Consider the following 17,184-nt stretch of genomic DNA (forward strand, 5'->3'; position numbering starts at 1 on the left):
ATCGAGTGCAGTTATATTTTTTATGAAAAAAATAAACGAACAATATCACATAGATCTTTAATATTTAAATGGTTCGCTAAACTAAATTTATAATTGAAAAATTCCACTTTATAGGACTGGATTTGTATTAAAAAAGTTATTTATTATTATTATTATTTCTTAGTACAACATGTAGAGTGAGGGATCGAACTTACAACCTCATAGTTGAAAGTATATGTCAATTACCGTTGAGTTATGCTCGCTTTGATAACACATAAATGTTATTAATTTTTCAATTTTATAAAATATAACACATAAATACAAGTCAAAGCGAGCATACTCAGTAGTAACTGATATATATCTCAAACCAAGAGGTTGTAAGTTCGATCTCTCACCCCCATTTGTTGTAATAAAAAACACACATAAATGCGACAATGAATGTTTTACCTCATATTTTAGTTAGAAATTCATTTAAATTATGGTAAAGGTTTCAAACTTTCTACGATACACATTTATTTCATATTAACTATGTGAATGTCTCTAAATATTTTAGGTAAATGACTGCTCTAAGATCAAAGCGAATCTATTAGGTATGTAGTAGTTTTTTTTACCCCAATATGTATTACTTTTTGTAAGAGTCAATATTTAGTACTAAAATAAAAATTAAAACTCTTATAAATTTTTGTATTTACATCAAAATAAAATTCGAAAGAGATCTAACTTATCCACGTAGTTGGGATCGGCAAAAAAAAAAAAAAAGAATATCATGTAATCAATTTTGTAATGTTGAAGATAAGAAAAAATAAAAAAAAATTGATGATAGAAAAGAAATGCAACTCGCCCTCACCAGGTAGCTGGGTGTCTGGATAATGACTCATGCGCGCCGTCAGATGGTTGGGTGGTTGGAGCTGTGTTCAGGTGTGAGTCAGCAGCATGAATCACAATGGTGTGCTGCTTCCTAATTGGACGCCTTTCCCACGTGTAACCCAATCCGTCGTTATCCAATTTCCCAATAATTGCACAAATATTTCTCTTTATTTATATTATCGGCTCGCCCTTCCTTTCTTCTTCTCTTTTGACTTTCTATTTTGTTTATTTTTTATTTTTTGTTTTTCATTTTAGTTCCCATGTTTTTCCTTAATTATATACTTTTTTATTTTGCCATTTTTATAGTACATGTATAAACACAAAAAATTTACCACGTTTCTCTGATTCTCCGCGAGTTTCGCACGTCTTTCTCCGCATCACAATTCCATTTAGTGTAACAAAGAGTCAAAAATATTTTCACCCGAGAATCATGTGTTTGGCATTTAGTCACAACATTTAAAAAAGATGAAAATTATTTCAAATTCAAATGAATTTCAAATCATTGAAAAATAAAATTTATTATTTGAATATTCTAAAAAACGAAAATAAAGTATAACAATTTACTGTTATGTTCTGATATTGTATTAATAAATAATAATATAACGTTAATACCAAAACAATAATAATAAAAATGCAATCATTTAACCAAATCAACCTAATAAATTACAACTTGCAAATGAAATTTTAAAAAAAAATTGTAAATATCTCCCTTCAAATATGTAGTTTTAAGAAATTAAAGTCGTATTATTTTAAATTTAAACAAAAATAGTCAATATGTATATTATAACTAGAAAACATAAATCATAATCTAATTTCCCCTCATCTTTTTTCCATTTATTTTATTCTTTATTGTCGTGTCCCTGTTTTTTTCCCTTCAAAGAAATATTTCAACCATTAAAAATGTAAAAAAAAAAAACAAGACAAATATAGTTAAAAAAAGAAAATCCAAATTAGTGTTATAAAAGTTTAAAAAATGATAATAAAATTGATCGAACACATACCGAACAAAATAGTAAATCAACTTGTATTTTAATTGAATGGTGGTTCAAAAATGTGTTCGTAGAAAGGGAGGTAAAAGAAAAAATCAAATACCTAAAAACAAAATAAAAAATAATTATATGAATGTAAGGTGGGGTGGAAATAGATATAAAAATAAAATGAAATATTTATTTTCCTCCTAGTAGGGTAAATTTGAATTTTTTTAGTACAATATATGGGGTGAGAGATCGAATTCATAACTTCTTGATTTGAAGTATGTGTCAAATTACTGCGTAAACTATATTCACTTTAGCGTAAATGTGAAATGTGTCGCATATTATAGTCTAGTAGTTCAAAATCTCACGTATTTGAAAGGGGTTTTTTTTTTAACGGGATTTCAAATTCCTTCTATTTTCTTTTCCTTTACAAACCAAACAACATGACTTTAAAATTATAATTTTGAATTTCTGTTTGAAAATTGTTTCACTTTAAATTTGTACTTTTAAAAATTATGTTTGATTTATATCATTTCCTTAGTACGTTTTTATTTTTCACCTCCTTTAAAAAATACATTTTAATTCTTATCCAAATTTTAAATAATTTTTTTAAAACTATTTTTTAATTTCTTTAATTTTAACTTAGATTTTAAAAATCTTTCAATTAGATATTAAGATTATTAAGATAAATAAACACTGGTGGGAGTAGTGTTTCTAAACATAATTTTTAAAAATATAAAATAAAACAAATGATTATTTAAATGTTTATTGAAAAGTTTCAACAATAAAAATCAAACATTAAAATAATTGTGTTATTATTCATCAAACAATTTTTACAAAAGTACTTATAATTATAAATAAAGTAACAATCATTTTTTTAGAACATTAGTATTATCTTGTTGAGTAATTACATGTTATAATTCATCATATTTTGGTGTTTTTTATATAAATTAAATTCCTATGGTTTCAAAAACTTCACCTTATAGTACTCGAGGAACAAAAAAACTTCACATTATCTATCTACATTTAAAAAAAATATTAATTATACAAATTTTGATTGATAAATATTAAAATTAGTGACTGCTATGATACTTAATTAGCATAAATTATAAAAGAAATTAAAAACTAAAGTTTGTAATTAATTCGCTTAGTTTTACCCATAAAAAATTGAATGAAAATTATACTATAATAACATAAAATAAATATGTATTTATAAATATATCCTTACTTTTATTTTTTATAAATGTTACAAAAGTAGTTTTTAATAAGTTATATCATTTTTATAAAATTTTAAATCTCATAACATATAAAAATATATATTCGACATTAATTTAACTCAGAAATTATTTGTATCGGTTAATGATCTCTAGTCAAGAGATCATGAGTTGTCCATTCACTTGTATTAAAAAAGTAAAATTCGTAATTATTTGTATTATTTTTCTAATTTTCTCTAAATTTAAAAGCAATAGAGATGATTTTTGTTGGGTTTTTTTTTTTTTTCGTTTTTCCCTTTTTTTTCCTTTTTTTAAATCAGGCATGATAGATATGTTTGTTTTTCACGCAGACGTGTCGCCACATACATAACGTTGCGACCTGACTGCCGGTGCCGACTAAAAAATGTCAAAGTTGAAAGTCCGATTTTTTTCCCTTTATTATTAATTGTTTTTTTTTTTTTGTCAAAATAATAATTTTACATTCAAATGCCATTTCCATTTACCACGTGTTTTTTGCTCTCAAATGCCTGACTGAATTGAAAATACAAGTTTCAATTTTCAAATAGTGTTTTGTGTTATAAAATTATAAAATTTAAAAATTAGCTTTGACTCGAAACCTATGGTAAAAATTTAACAATATAAGTTTCATTTGTTTATTAAATCATTGAATTTAAAAAAATGATTACATTTTTAGATTTTAGATTATGCTTATCTTCAGTCCTCATATCTCAATTATATTAAAATGTCAATGTGATGCTTTATTAGATAAATTTTATTTCTGATAGCATGATAATTAGTTGGATAAATTAGAGTTTTAGGTGCATAGTTAATTCAATCTTATTATCCAACTCAAATCTAATTTAGCTCTAATTATATCTAATTATTTATTTGTAATCTGGAAAACTATGGTTATTTGATATTGTTTCATCCAAATCCTATCTCATAGATTTTCATATTCATTTTTTTCTTTATTTTTTCTTTTTGGTATTTGGAGACAATAACTATAGTTTAATGTCTCTAGTTTTTTTAAATTTAGAGGTATACGGACCTAATGTTTAAATAATTGGGAACAAAACTTATAATTCTACCTAAAAGGAAACAATTTCTTTTTCTTATTTTTAGTATTTTTTTTCATTAGCTACCTAAGTTTCATAATAAATATATATATGTGTGTTTGAGGTTTTTTCAAGTTAAACTAAAACATTGGTCCGAATGATTTCGAGGCATCTCAATTTTAATATTGGTTGTTTTAAAAATTTCAATTGAGTATCTATGATATGAATTTATCTTCATTATGTCTCAATATTTTTAAAAATTTCAATTTGATTCTCATAGTTTGATTTTAGTTCAATATAATTTTAAAAAGTTTCAAATTGATTCATGTAGTTTAACCAAACTCGGTGAGTAATAAACTTTACTATTAATTTTTCATTTTACATAATAACAGGTTTGTATTGGATAATAGTTCATAAACAATTTGTAAGGTTTAAATAAGCTACATTGATTAAATTCAAAGTTAACTCACACGATAGAAATTAAATTAAAATTTAAGGTTAAAATCCTGAAATTTAAAATTAATTAATTAATTATTTAAGTTTTTGTTGATTTCGTTTGATTTCCTAATCATCAAAATAACAACTCTCCTTATCATCATCGCCCGGCTGCCGCGTACGTGACTTTAGTAGATAAACTCAAAATCTCTTATGAAAACCGAAAACTCAAAATCTCACGTATTATCCAACCAACATAGAAAATTAATCTTTTTCCGAGTCCGAGTCGGAAGAGGAAAATAAAAATAAAAATAAAAAAAGAAAAAGGAAAAGTTGTTTTTTCCTTTTCCGTTATATATTTAATCTCTTACGTTACTAATTTTGCTGTGAAGACGCGGCGTGCGGGCGGAGTACACCTATATATAAACAAATAAAATCAGAAATAATAATAATAATACACCTAACTTCAACTTCTTCCATCCATCCCTCATTCTCTTTTCCTTCCCCCCCCAATTCTGCTGCAATGGCGTCCTTCAAAACCCTAGCTCACCGTATCTTCAGAAATTCCACCATTCGCCGCACCACTATACCCACTGCCGCCGCACTGGACCCCGGAGATCGCCGGAGATTCCTCCACCCGATCAGGCCGAACAACAATTTTCACCCTCCCGCCACCAGCTTCCCGCCGCCCGCCGTCGTATTGCGTAATCTGATGGAGAAGATGACGTCGCGTGAGAGGATTCTGCTGGATGGCCTGGTGGCGCCGGCGCCGGCGATTTCGGTGGAGGAGACGAGGAAGTTGGTGAGGTTGGTGGAGGTGGTGAGATTGAAGACCAAGCTGAAGGAGATCTCGAGGAGCTGTATTACGTATCAGGAATTTGTGAGGATTTGCGGCGAAGATTGCTCGGACGGAGATGAGAATTACGGTGCCGAGTTGGCGAAAAGGCTCGATGATTCCGGAGCAGTTATCGTTCTGGGAAACCTAGTCTTTCTCCATCCCGAACAGGTAAGAGTTCTGAAACCATGTCAAAGACTAATAAATATTATTCAACCTAAAAGCAAAAAGCTAAAAACTGATGAATTGTGTAAATTTAATTAATGATCAGATGGCGAAAGCGATAGGAGGGCTGATTCCGACGGCGGTAACGAGCAGCAGTGAAGAGCTGGAAAAAATGGAGAAAGAGAAGGGCGTGATAGACAAGAAGGCTGGGGAGGAGGTTCGGCGGGAGCTGTGGTGGGGGCTGGGTTTGGTGGTGGCTCAGACGGCGGCACTGATGAGGCTCACATTTTGGGACCTGACGTGGGACGTGATGGAGCCAATCTGCTACTTCCTCACGTCCACGTACTTCGTGGGTGGATACGCGTTCTTCCTCAGAACCTCCAAGGAGCCGTCCTTCCAAGCCCTCTACCAAAGCCGCTTCCGAGCCAAGCAGACGCGCCTCATCAACCACCGCAATTTTGACCTCCCAAAATACAACCGCCTCCGATCAGAAAATAATATGCAGATTAATAATTAAAAGTATATATATATATATATATATACTTCCTTTTTGACTCCCATCCCATCCAACTGATCTGAGTTTCACTAATTCTTTATGTGAAAATTAATTAACTCGATCCATCTAATGCCTCTTCACTGTACCCTTTTGGGTTAATTCAATGGATCTAATTTTTTTTTTTTTTTTTTTGGAGAGGTTTGAACTGTTTGTTTGTTTGTCTAATTAAGATAAGAAAATAACATTCGGCCTAATTATGTGATTAAGGTGATTCGAGCCTAGTTAAGGTATGGGCTTGAAGATTATACATTGGGCCTTGAGAAAGAACCATACATTAATTGGCCTAACCCATGTGGAAATTAAAAAGAGCTAGTTTTGAAATGTTTGACTCTAGTTTTTTCATTTTTGACTCCTGTAAGCCTTTGTGATTGGTGCATGGGACTATGGATTAGGTCAAACAGTTTGCTTCTATAAGTTAAAGCTGTGAGTTAGTGATGTGCAAAAATTATTAATTGTAGATGGTAATTGGTGAATCAAGGTTGATTTGCCTTCCAGGACTAATTAGTGCAAATTTTGTAAAATTGAGACTCAACTATTAACTAATTCTGATGCAAATTTGCATTCTAAGAAAATGAAACTAGAATTTGACCACAGTTGAAGACAAAAGTCGATTGATTAAGTTGCTATAGAATCTACAAAATTACATTTTTTTTCATCACAACTATATGAGGGATCGAACTTCCAACCTCGAGAGAAGGAGTATATGCCAATGAATATGTTGGCTACGAAATTACATTACTATTTTTAGGTCCGGGTTGATGTGCAATGCTACAACAATGTGCAGTAACTGAAAATTTCAAAATAAATGGCCAAAAATTATTTATAATTATGGAACTCCAGTTTTTAATCCAAGCTTAACATATGTCTATGAATGCCTAGCTTTAAAACATGCAATTAGTTCAGTTTCCTATTTTTACAAGAAAAAGCATAAGACATGAACCTACTTGTATTTCCACAAATTTTAACATTTTTCAGAGTTCAAACAAGTTAATATTCAATCTTAAGTACTCTCGAGAAGGAAACAAAGTTCAAAATGTCATGTAGGATAAAAATTTTGAGGAAAATCATTGAATTTGTGAAAATTGATAAAAGTTGTTCAAATTAGTAATTAAGATTTAAACTTTAGTTTTAATTAGGCTATAATTTATCCCTTTTAACCATCCTATATCTAGCGATACGACCAATATACTTGTAGAATGTCGAAATTTGTTTGAGTCAGTTAATTAAAGTTCAATAAATAGTTTAATTATGTTTTATTAATCATTTCTGATCATCATTATCTTAACTAAGTTAAAGGAGATGAGAGAGATTGAATGAGAATTTCGACTTCTTGGAGAATTTGAGATTGAGATGTGAAGAAAATTCAGAGGATAGAAAAATAAAAGAGTGAGTATTGAAAAATTGAGATTGAATCGTAAAAGAAAAAGCATATTTAGTGTGAGTAAAAAATAATAAAAATTGAAAAATAAAATAAAAATAATTTGAGTGATGAAATGAGTTTAATTCACGTTGAAGTTGGAAACAAATGCACTGAAATTAAACTAAAATTATTCACAATTTACTACACAAGTCTCAGTTTTTTTTTTTTTGGCCTTTTTGTTTTTCGTATAATGGCATTTTTAAGGTCATAAAATAAAAAGTAACAATAATAATAATGAACATTTTGTAAACAGAATCTGCGTCACCCAACAGCTCACCGAAGTGAGCTCCAGTTTGCGTACCAAATGGCTAAATAGTAATGCTGTAGCACAACACCTCAACATGCCTTCTTTTTTCCCTTTAATTAATAATTTAATAGTTAGATTTTACCACAACCGAAAAATCAAATCTACAATTAATTAAATTACAATAAAGACTAAATGAGTAAAAGAAAGAAGAAAATAGCAAGATAAACTAAAATTACTCGACTCCTCACTAAATTTACAAGAAACTCACTTCAAATCAAGAGAACAAGAATAAGTAAGAAAAGATGCCAAATTAATCTAATTTTGGTTAGATTTGAGGTTCCATCATGAGGGGAAAAATCTCATTTTTCTGAGAGAAATCCCATTTTGCTAAGGGACGGGGTCAAATCGGGAATTCTAATCGGGATCCCGATGGAGACGGGAAAGGTCTCCTCGCCTCGTCCCGGTCCCTAACCCTGCCTTGTTTAATATTTTATAAATTTTTATATTTTATATACAATAATATTAATATATATTAGTTTTAATAAATAATTTTTAATTTTTTTTAAAGTCTAAACCCAATGGCCATTTAACCATTTTTTTTCTTTTACTTTTTAACACACATAGGATAAATAAAAAATAATATAAATTAAAATTTTTATCGAGGAATCCCCACTCGTCCATTCTCTAAAATTTCGAGGACAGGATAGGGATGGTGGAAAAGTTCTTGAGTGGCACGGGGATGGGGATGGCTCCCGGCCCCGCCCCGCCCCATCTCACCCCACCCCACCCCACCCCATTGTCATCTCGGTTATAAATTTTTATCAAAAGAGTAGGATATAGGATTGTATTTTCACTAAATCAAATATTCCATTAATATATGCTTTGCATATGTGTTTTTAAAAACTATTTTTTTATTCTATAATATAGATAATGAAAAATTTTAAAAATAAATTTATGTTCTTTTCCTATTTTGAATTTGAAACTTTAAAAAGATTATGTTATAAACCTATTTTATTTTTGTTAAAATTAGTATGAGTAAAATATAATATATTATAATTATATCATATTATATTATAAACAATTAATTCTACAAAGCTTATAAATATATTTTAATAAATTAATTAATAATATTTTGAATTAAACTAAATGTTGAGGTTACTTATTTACAAATATATTATTAAACATATTGAACATTTTTTTAAATTATGGATTTAATTTTAAAATTTGATTAAAAAAATATCAAATACGTCAACGAAACTCATCCCTAGTGTAGACACTAGAGATTACATGAGGAGTCAAGTAGAAATCGAAAAGACGAAAAAAGTCCTCTCAAATCATCCCTTCGATTCTAGAGAATCCGAATCTCCCTCCATTTCCCTGTGGGAAAATTATCCTAAACAACATTACCAAATAGTGTTTAATTAATCTTTCCTTTGTGTCTAATTTATAGTTTTTAGACACATCCACAAAATATAAAATCACGTTTTTATATTTTATCATGAGAGCGAAAGATTGGGTTAAGCCAATTCCTCATCGTCACCCATGACATATAATTCTTCCATTTTAAATAAAACACATTTTTATTTAAATATTTTTTTCACTGTTTTATTTATTTACTCTACTAAAGAAGAAATATTTTATTATATCCTTCAAGAACCTTTTTTTCTTCTATAATAGGAAAGCTACATTTCTTTGTATTGTAGTCTCGTTGCTTTAATACCTTTGGGGATTTTATTTTATAAGAAATATTTGTTTTGGTGAGACTACTCGAGAGAGTATTCTTTAATAAAAATAGTAATAATATTTTTAAATATAAAATCTTGAATTAAACAACAATATAATGATATTAATAAATAATTACCATTAGTCGAGGCAAACCTCAATATAATTTAACATTAAGACATCTTACTTCTTTTATAAAAGTTGGGTATTGAATTCCCTATCTGTACTTAAAAAATTATTATTAAGCGATCGTTGAATATTATATTAATAGGTGTACCAACAAAAAGATGAAAAAATGACAGGGTTTGATTATGATGTTTTTTGAGAAAACAAATTTCTCAAAATACTTCTCTGGCAGAGAACAACATGTTGAAAAACAAATTAAAATGTTATGTCCGGCTAATTTGTCAATTTCCATCAAATTTTACATATATATATATATATATATATTTAAAATTACCTCTTATTTTATGATTAAATTACAAATACAATATGCAGATAATTGTTTTTCTAATCACTAATTTTCTTCTAAAATGCAAGATGCTACTAAAACGGACAAAGTGGGTATTAATCAGCCACGGTAAAAAAATATGGTTTAAATCTATTTTAGTTTTCTCAAAAAAAAAAAATCTTATTTTAGTTATTTAAATAATTATTTTCATCATTGCGATGACCAATTTGAGCGTGTGTAGTTCAAATATATGTACACGTCAAAACAAATACATGCCACCAAAGCCACAATATCCACTTGTTAAAGAAAAAATAACCTTAAACGATTAAAATGAGTATTTTAAAAGTTTGAGGACAAATAAATATAAAATTTAAAGATTAAATTAAGATATTTAAAAGTTTAGAAACTAAAATTGAATAACCTTCAAATAATTTACTCTACTCATTTTCTTTTTCATGTCCCATCCCTTAAAAAAAAATGTTGGGGGAATCCTTTACCCCAATCTTTTTTTTAAGGCAGCTCACCAACCATTTTCGAGGGGACCATTACGTGGAAATTTTATTTCCACTCTTAAGATATGAATAATATAGAGAGAAAAAAAAACACTTTTTTGTGACCCATCATTATTAATAATTTCTGTCCCATCCTTGGGTCGTTAGAATTGTCTAAAAAAAAAGAAAAAATATATATATATACATATACACGAGTTGGTAGAAATGTGTATAAAGTCCCTTCGAGAGAATGAACAATTCTATTAGTACGAGGCGTGTTGGGTGAAATTAAAATTAAATGAAGTTATTCTCCCCCTACTTTAGAATTGAGAGATTGAAAAAGCAGAAAGTTTTATGGGACCTGATGAAATGAAAGTAGGAAGACAGAGATCTCAGAATCAATTTGCCCTTTTGAAGTGCATATCATTTGGTGCCATTTTAGATACATTTGAAGATGAAATCATTTATTCTTCATCCTAAAAAGCCTAAACGCTACACAGCCATAAACCTCTACACATTACATGTACATATATTTACCTCTCAAGTCTCTACACAACCAAAATTCACAATTTTCTTTTCCATTTTCTCGGCTTCCAAACGCCCACCCACCGACGTACCCTACCAACACAGTGGCCAAAAAGTTGTTTTTTCCCTCACTTTCTCACCCTCTGCCGCAATACATATACATGATACACCAAAAACCGAGGGGCATTTCAGTTCCATTTCCTAAACAGATCTAATTACTGATTCTTGTTCTTTTTCAAATTTTCAGCCTCCATGGATTGATTCTCCAGATTCCCAGAACAGGGCTTTTGCTTGATGGCCTGCAGACACGAAGAATCGGCCATCTTCTTCCCCATGCCCCGATGAATTTTCAAATAGAAGTTCAAGAAAAGCAGCAAAACGGCACCGTTGAGGACAGAGTTGAAGCTCCAAGCCCCGATTCCGTTGCACCCACCCTTCATAAAATGGAGCATCAGGACGCCCACATGGCAGGCCAAATTGCAACCCATAAGAACGATTTGGCAATTCACCACAAAGGGGAAGCAGGCCCTCCGCAATCCGATCGCCGTCCAGAATCTGTACCCGTACACCACCGCGTACACCATCGAAGTGGACAGAATCGCCAGAACCTGAAACGACTGCGAAAACTCAAGCCACATGAACGACATGAATGTGGAAATCGAATGGTTGAAGAGGTGGAAGAAGGAGAGCTTCCGCCGCCGAAGAATGGTGAAAATTGAACGGAACATGTGGAAGAATCGGGAGAGGTAGTAGATGTAGGACCAGAAGAAGACGCGGCCGGAGGGGCGGGTGCCTAAGGGGAAACAGAGGAGCCACTGGAATGGGGTTTTGGAGCGCCGCCAGAACCAGCGGGTGTCGCGGATCTCGGCGGCGGAGGAGAGGAGGATCCCGGCGGAGATGAGGGCGGAGATTAGGGCCATGGAGAGGCAATGAATGGCGGGGATGGGGCCCAGAGGGACGGGGCGGCCGGGGCGGAGGAGGAGGCAGAGGAAGAGATGGAGGGCGGTGGAGAAGACGAGGTAGAAAGCTATGGAGGAGAAGAGGAAGGACCATGTGGATCCCCACGAATGGCTGTGGCTCCACCGGAATCCGACGATCGATGGGTGCTCCGACAGCCAGTAGGTCAAATCCTTGATCGGCATGATTCCGACGGGGAATCGCCGCCGACGGTGACAGAAAAACGATCGATTGGCGTCAAAATCGTCGGCAGGCAAACAGAATGCGGATTTGGGGAATTGGGAGAAAAATTTCCATGGGAGAATCTGAAACTGGTAAACAAATCAAAATGGGGAAAACAATTCCTGAGCGTTGGGGGGCCGTTTTTGTAGCGTAAACGAGTGGTTTGAAACTTGCAAATAGGTTTTCCTTTTTCTTTTTAACCCTATCACACGTGTCCTACCTCTCTCGCACGTGCCTGCCTTATCTCCATTTCCTTTTAATCCCTAATCCCTACACTTTTATCAAATTACACTACCGCCACACACCGTCTACGGTGCTCCCCTCCCGTCCCTCTCCTGGATTTCACACGTGAAACTCGTGAGAATTAAAATTAATAATAATAATCCTTGCCTTTCAACTTAAATTTTAAAGTAGGTTACGTTTTAATTTGGTTTCAGGCTAATTTCAATTTTATTTCCATGATTTTTAAATTTCAAATTAATTTCTATGCCTCATGAATAATCCATAATTCACAAAATGCTTCTTAAAATTTCAAAGTTTTCTATTTTTTTTAATCAACCCATGCATCCATAAAATACGACATATTAACTAACTCATCATCAATGTAAATGGAAAAAAAAAACAACAACAACAATTTTATGTTTACTATAAAGTGAAGTTTCTCATAAAATATTAAATACATAATTTAAATACATATCCTAAAATTTTAATTTAAAAAAATGCAAAGAGATTGAAAATATGATGTCTTAAATGTGGAGCCGCTATCACTATCATCGTGCCTACGATCAATGGATTACAATTGAAACAGCTTCAATTTCAAAACATACACTTTTACAGAATAAATATTGACGAATATCTATATTATGAAATATTCTTTTTTCTAGAAATTAGACGATGATATCTAAACTAATATTTTTCAATTTTTTAAAATAAGTTATTTTTAACTGTACAATTTTTGTTTTTTTGGAACTTGGCAGTATATTTCTATTGGCTTCCAGAAATAAATAAAACAAAAGGAAGAAATTTACTCTTCTCTTCGTGTGTAGGTGGTGGAATAATATTTTTTTTTAATACAAACATGTGAGATGACGGATATCCTTCATGCACGTTGGAGATTGAGCTATACTGAATTTGGAGATTTATCCAAGGGTAAGGTTGAATTGTAAAATAATCTCATAAAGTATTACTGTATCATCCCTATTTCTTTTTTAATAAAATTCTTTCTCTCTTTTTTTGTTCTTTTTGAGATAAAAAGGAAGTTCATTAAATAGATATGGACAAGACCAGTCCGGTGGAACCTGACAAAGCAATAAACTGATTTTGCCAGAGCCAACAACCTCTAATGCTGGGAAATGGGCCATGAATTTGAAAATAAGCCTATTACATATCTTACAACTTATTATTATTTAAAAGAAAAAATCTATTTTTATATTTTCTCCTTTTCAATTGGCAAACCTTAAATTTGTATGTCTCTCAAAAAGATGAATTAAAGAAATCGGTAGCAATTTTTGGGATTTTATGAACTCAAGTTTATTCTTCATTTAGGGTTTCAATTTTATTAAAAATAAGTTGGATTGCTGCAGTGGAGTTAGATTCGAACAAAATTTTTGGTTTCATTCCGTTGTAATTTTTGCTTGGTGATCAATTATCGGCTGCCACTGCCACGTGTTGATGGAACAAGAATTCCTCCCTACTTCCCAAGCAGCAATAGGCCTTCTAAATTAACGAAAATTGAATAAATTTGGTTTTGCTATGCGCAATAATTATTTAGTCGTTGACCGGTTAATATTCATTTTTTGTTTGACTAACATTAAAATTATTATTATTATTATTATTATTTTCTACAACATAAGGCAAAGAAAAAAGGTTGAATCTTATAGTCGGGATCAAAGCAAAAAAGATAAAAAAAAAAAAAACTGCAAAAACATGTAAACCTATAATTAAATAATACCAATTAAAAAATAAAAGTAATTCTCCACCTTTTTATTAAAGATAACACAGACTTATTTATAGGTCAAAATACACTTACACGGATGTGAAAAATTAAATAAGTGATCAAAGATATACCAGAAATAATCAACTAACTGCAACTACAATCGGTAATATATACCGCATTAAAGCTTTGATATATAAAAAACAGAAATGTAAAAATAAAAGAAAGAGATATTTTTTCTATTTTTTCAAAAAATAAAGAACTATCAAATTTAGAACCGTGAAATATGAGTGGTTTAGTAAGCGTCCCAATTTTATTCCACGCATGATTATGGATTCTACAAACTAAATCAAACTAATTAATTGCGGTGAGATGGTGATGAACTTGAACTAATATAATAATTTTATGTGAAATCTAACTGTATAGAATTATTTATTTATGTAACCAATGTTTCATTTTTCTTTTGCAAGCATGCCTAACATATTAAAATACACCTCAACGTTTTGTGCGAAGTGACATTTTTTTAATCCAAACTTTTTTTTAGATTGTTACTAATTATGCGATGATTTGTTTATTTTCATTGAATTTTTAGTGATATCAAATCTTTTTTTTTTTTATTTTAAAGATTTCCTAACATTTCAGGCCTTAGGTATTTCATTCAAATTAATTGCATTCATTTCAAAATTTCTGGATGATTTTATGTTGTATTTTCAACCAACCTATATAAATAAATAAAAATTAATTAAACGAAATGTATTTAAATTGATTTGGTCCTTCTTCAATAATTAATCATCGACGGTAATTAATATATATTTCAAACCATGAAATTGTGAGTTTGTTCCCCACCTCCACATGTTATACAAAAAAAAATAATCAATTCAGTTTGAATAATTCATTAGACTAAACAAATTGATTTGTGGCACATGTGATTTTAGTTCAATCAATTTATGTCCCCGCTATAATTTAGTTTAAGAAAAAAAACATAAAATATACTTGAGGCATATGTGGATGGATGGTGCGATATTATGTTGGATTTAGGTCCCATAATTTACAATTATTAAATTTGGAAACATGAGCTTTAGCAATAAAGAGACATGGACACATATTATTTACACCCCAAAACTGAGACTAGGGAGGGCCACGGCCTCAAACTTCGCGTCCATTTCTGTTTAATAATTTATGACGTGTCTTTCTACATACTTTTTACTAAAAATTTTAAAAGTTTAATAACAAAAATAGAATAATTTTTTAAGTTTAGAGATTAAGATCATGAGATGCATATATTACCAAAATAATATTTTAAATTTTTTTATTTATAATTAACAGATAATTCATCATTTTTCTCTGTATTACTATGTTTTGAATATGTGTATGTCCTATAAAAGCAAACTATATATATAGTACTTTTTAATAGAAAAATCAATAACCACTGATTGATTTTTAAAAAAAATTAGAATATCAGTACCTGCGATCCACCTACCACCATGTAAAATTACATTAACAATCCAATTATGATGATAAACCAACTACCAACATTTTTTTTTTTAATGAAACTACCAAATAATTTGATACTTATTAATTAGTACCAACTATTTTAATTTTTTTATTTTTGGAATGAAGCTACCAACTAATTTGATACTTATTAATTAACTATAATTATAATAATCTCTAATTTAGTGTGTTATGCTGTTTACTGTCTTCTTTTATAATTTATTTTAGTACAACACGTACGTACGTGTGATATTCGAAGTCATAATCTTTTACAGTAATTTATTTAAAAGATATAAAATAATACGAGGTGTTGATTCAGGCCATTCATTCACAATAAAGACAAACCTTAATCATTAAGCTCGGTTGATATTAACTAATTTTATTATTATATTGGATTTCGCATTCAGAAGGTAATGGACATCAATTTAAAGAGTTAAATGGGCCTCCATTTTCAAACCCAAAATTATCCTCAATAAAGTATATAATTAAATATTTAACATTCAGGGATTAAAAATAATGTAAATGTGTGCGCTATGATTTGATGGGTGACATTTTGCATTGTAGATGGGGCCTCATGCCATATTATAGTTGGCCTCACCAGACATTGTGTCCTACTATGACTCATTCTTAGGTGTCACGTAATATTAGCTCATTTTCCTTGCCATATATGTGCCCATGATAAAGTTCCCCTCGAGTTTCATGTTCGATGGCTTTTAGGGGACGTTTGGAGTGCGGGTTCGGTATCTATAGTTTGAGAATGTTAAGCTCTACAGATAGATTTGGGGTATTGTAACGTTTAAGGTACAAGCATGTACTGTAGCATGAATTTAGATGAATGTGGTGCATTTAGATGGACTCGGTTACTCTTATAGTGCATTTAGGTGAATGTTGGTTCTTGAGACTGCTTGTAAATATAATTAGCTAACCAGTTAGTAGATTGTTTAGCTAACATGTTTGTTTGGTTTGATAGTTAAAGATAGCTCAATCGCTTGGTTAATAAAATTGTTGGCCACAATGATACCTACAATTCAATTCGAACTATGATGGTAGGCCAATTCGATTATCTAAACTATTAAATAAAAAAGGGCAGTTGACAAACTTTGTTTTAATAGATTTGATTGGTTTCAATTTTTTTTCTTCTGATATCGACGTTGATGTGTTCCTTAAATAGATGTCACTTAGCTTACCTGTTTTTTTTTTTTTTTTAAGTTTAATGTGAAGGTGGAGATTTGAACCGTTAACATTTTAAGATGATTGTATAAATACTTTAACTAATTGAGTTATACTAAAATTAAAAGACATTTTTTAAGTGAGATGGTTAATACCTTAATTTTTGGCCTTTCTTTATCAATTTAGTAGATAATTATTGGCTAACAGTAGCATAACCCAATTGATTAAGGTTAAGGTAGGCTGTGAGTTCGAATCTCCACCTATAAATATTATATTAAAAAAGAAAAAAAGAGACAAAGACGATAAAAGTTTGTTTTTTGTTTTTTATTTTATTTTTTGGACAGAAGTAAAAGTTTGTTTTTTGTTTTTTATTTTTTATTTTTGGACAGAAGTAAAGGTTTGTCAAGGGTTTCGATATAGTACCTCTATATCATCTCAATTTTATTTTTCTTACTTTACGTAGAGTTGAGACTTG

General features: G+C 30.5%; 2 protein-coding genes across 2 annotated transcripts; one reads left to right on the plus strand and one right to left on the minus strand.

The window, feature by feature from the left end:
* The first annotated feature begins 4,990 nt into the window (after window positions 1-4,990).
* Window positions 4,991-6,208, plus strand: LOC148213364 (calcium uniporter protein 3, mitochondrial-like). The gene is made up of 2 exons (XM_088125715.1): window positions 4,991-5,530; window positions 5,631-6,208. The coding sequence occupies exons 1-2, from the start codon at window positions 5,048-5,050 to the stop codon at window positions 6,039-6,041; spliced, it is 894 nt and encodes a 297-aa protein (XP_087981841.1). The 5' UTR covers window positions 4,991-5,047; the 3' UTR covers window positions 6,042-6,208.
* A 4,595-nt stretch (window positions 6,209-10,803) lies between these two features.
* LOC111005330 (fatty acid elongase 3-like) lies at window positions 10,804-12,486 on the minus strand. The gene has a single exon (XM_022276792.2). The coding sequence runs from the start codon at window positions 12,076-12,078 to the stop codon at window positions 11,152-11,154; it is 927 nt and encodes a 308-aa protein (XP_022132484.1). The 5' UTR covers window positions 12,079-12,486; the 3' UTR covers window positions 10,804-11,151.
* Between the last annotated feature and the right edge of the window lie 4,698 nt (window positions 12,487-17,184).

Source organism: Momordica charantia (assembly GCF_013281855.1).
Source record: "Momordica charantia cultivar OHB3-1 chromosome 1 unlocalized genomic scaffold, Mcharantia_2.0 BLBB01000001.1, whole genome shotgun sequence".
NCBI classification, from domain to species: domain Eukaryota; kingdom Viridiplantae; phylum Streptophyta; class Magnoliopsida; order Cucurbitales; family Cucurbitaceae; genus Momordica; species Momordica charantia.

Excerpts from the sequence above, each read along its gene's own strand:
- LOC148213364 (XM_088125715.1), top strand. The coding sequence starts at position 5,048 with ATGGCGTCCTTCAAAACCCTAGCTCACCGTATCTTCAGAAATTCCACC. Across the intron at positions 5,531-5,630 it reads TCTTTCTCCATCCCGAACAG|ATGGCGAAAGCGATAGGAGG; the intron begins GTAAGAGTTCTG and ends ATTAATGATCAG.
- LOC111005330 (XM_022276792.2), bottom strand. The coding sequence starts at position 12,078 with ATGCCGATCAAGGATTTGACCTACTGGCTGTCGGAGCACCCATCGATC.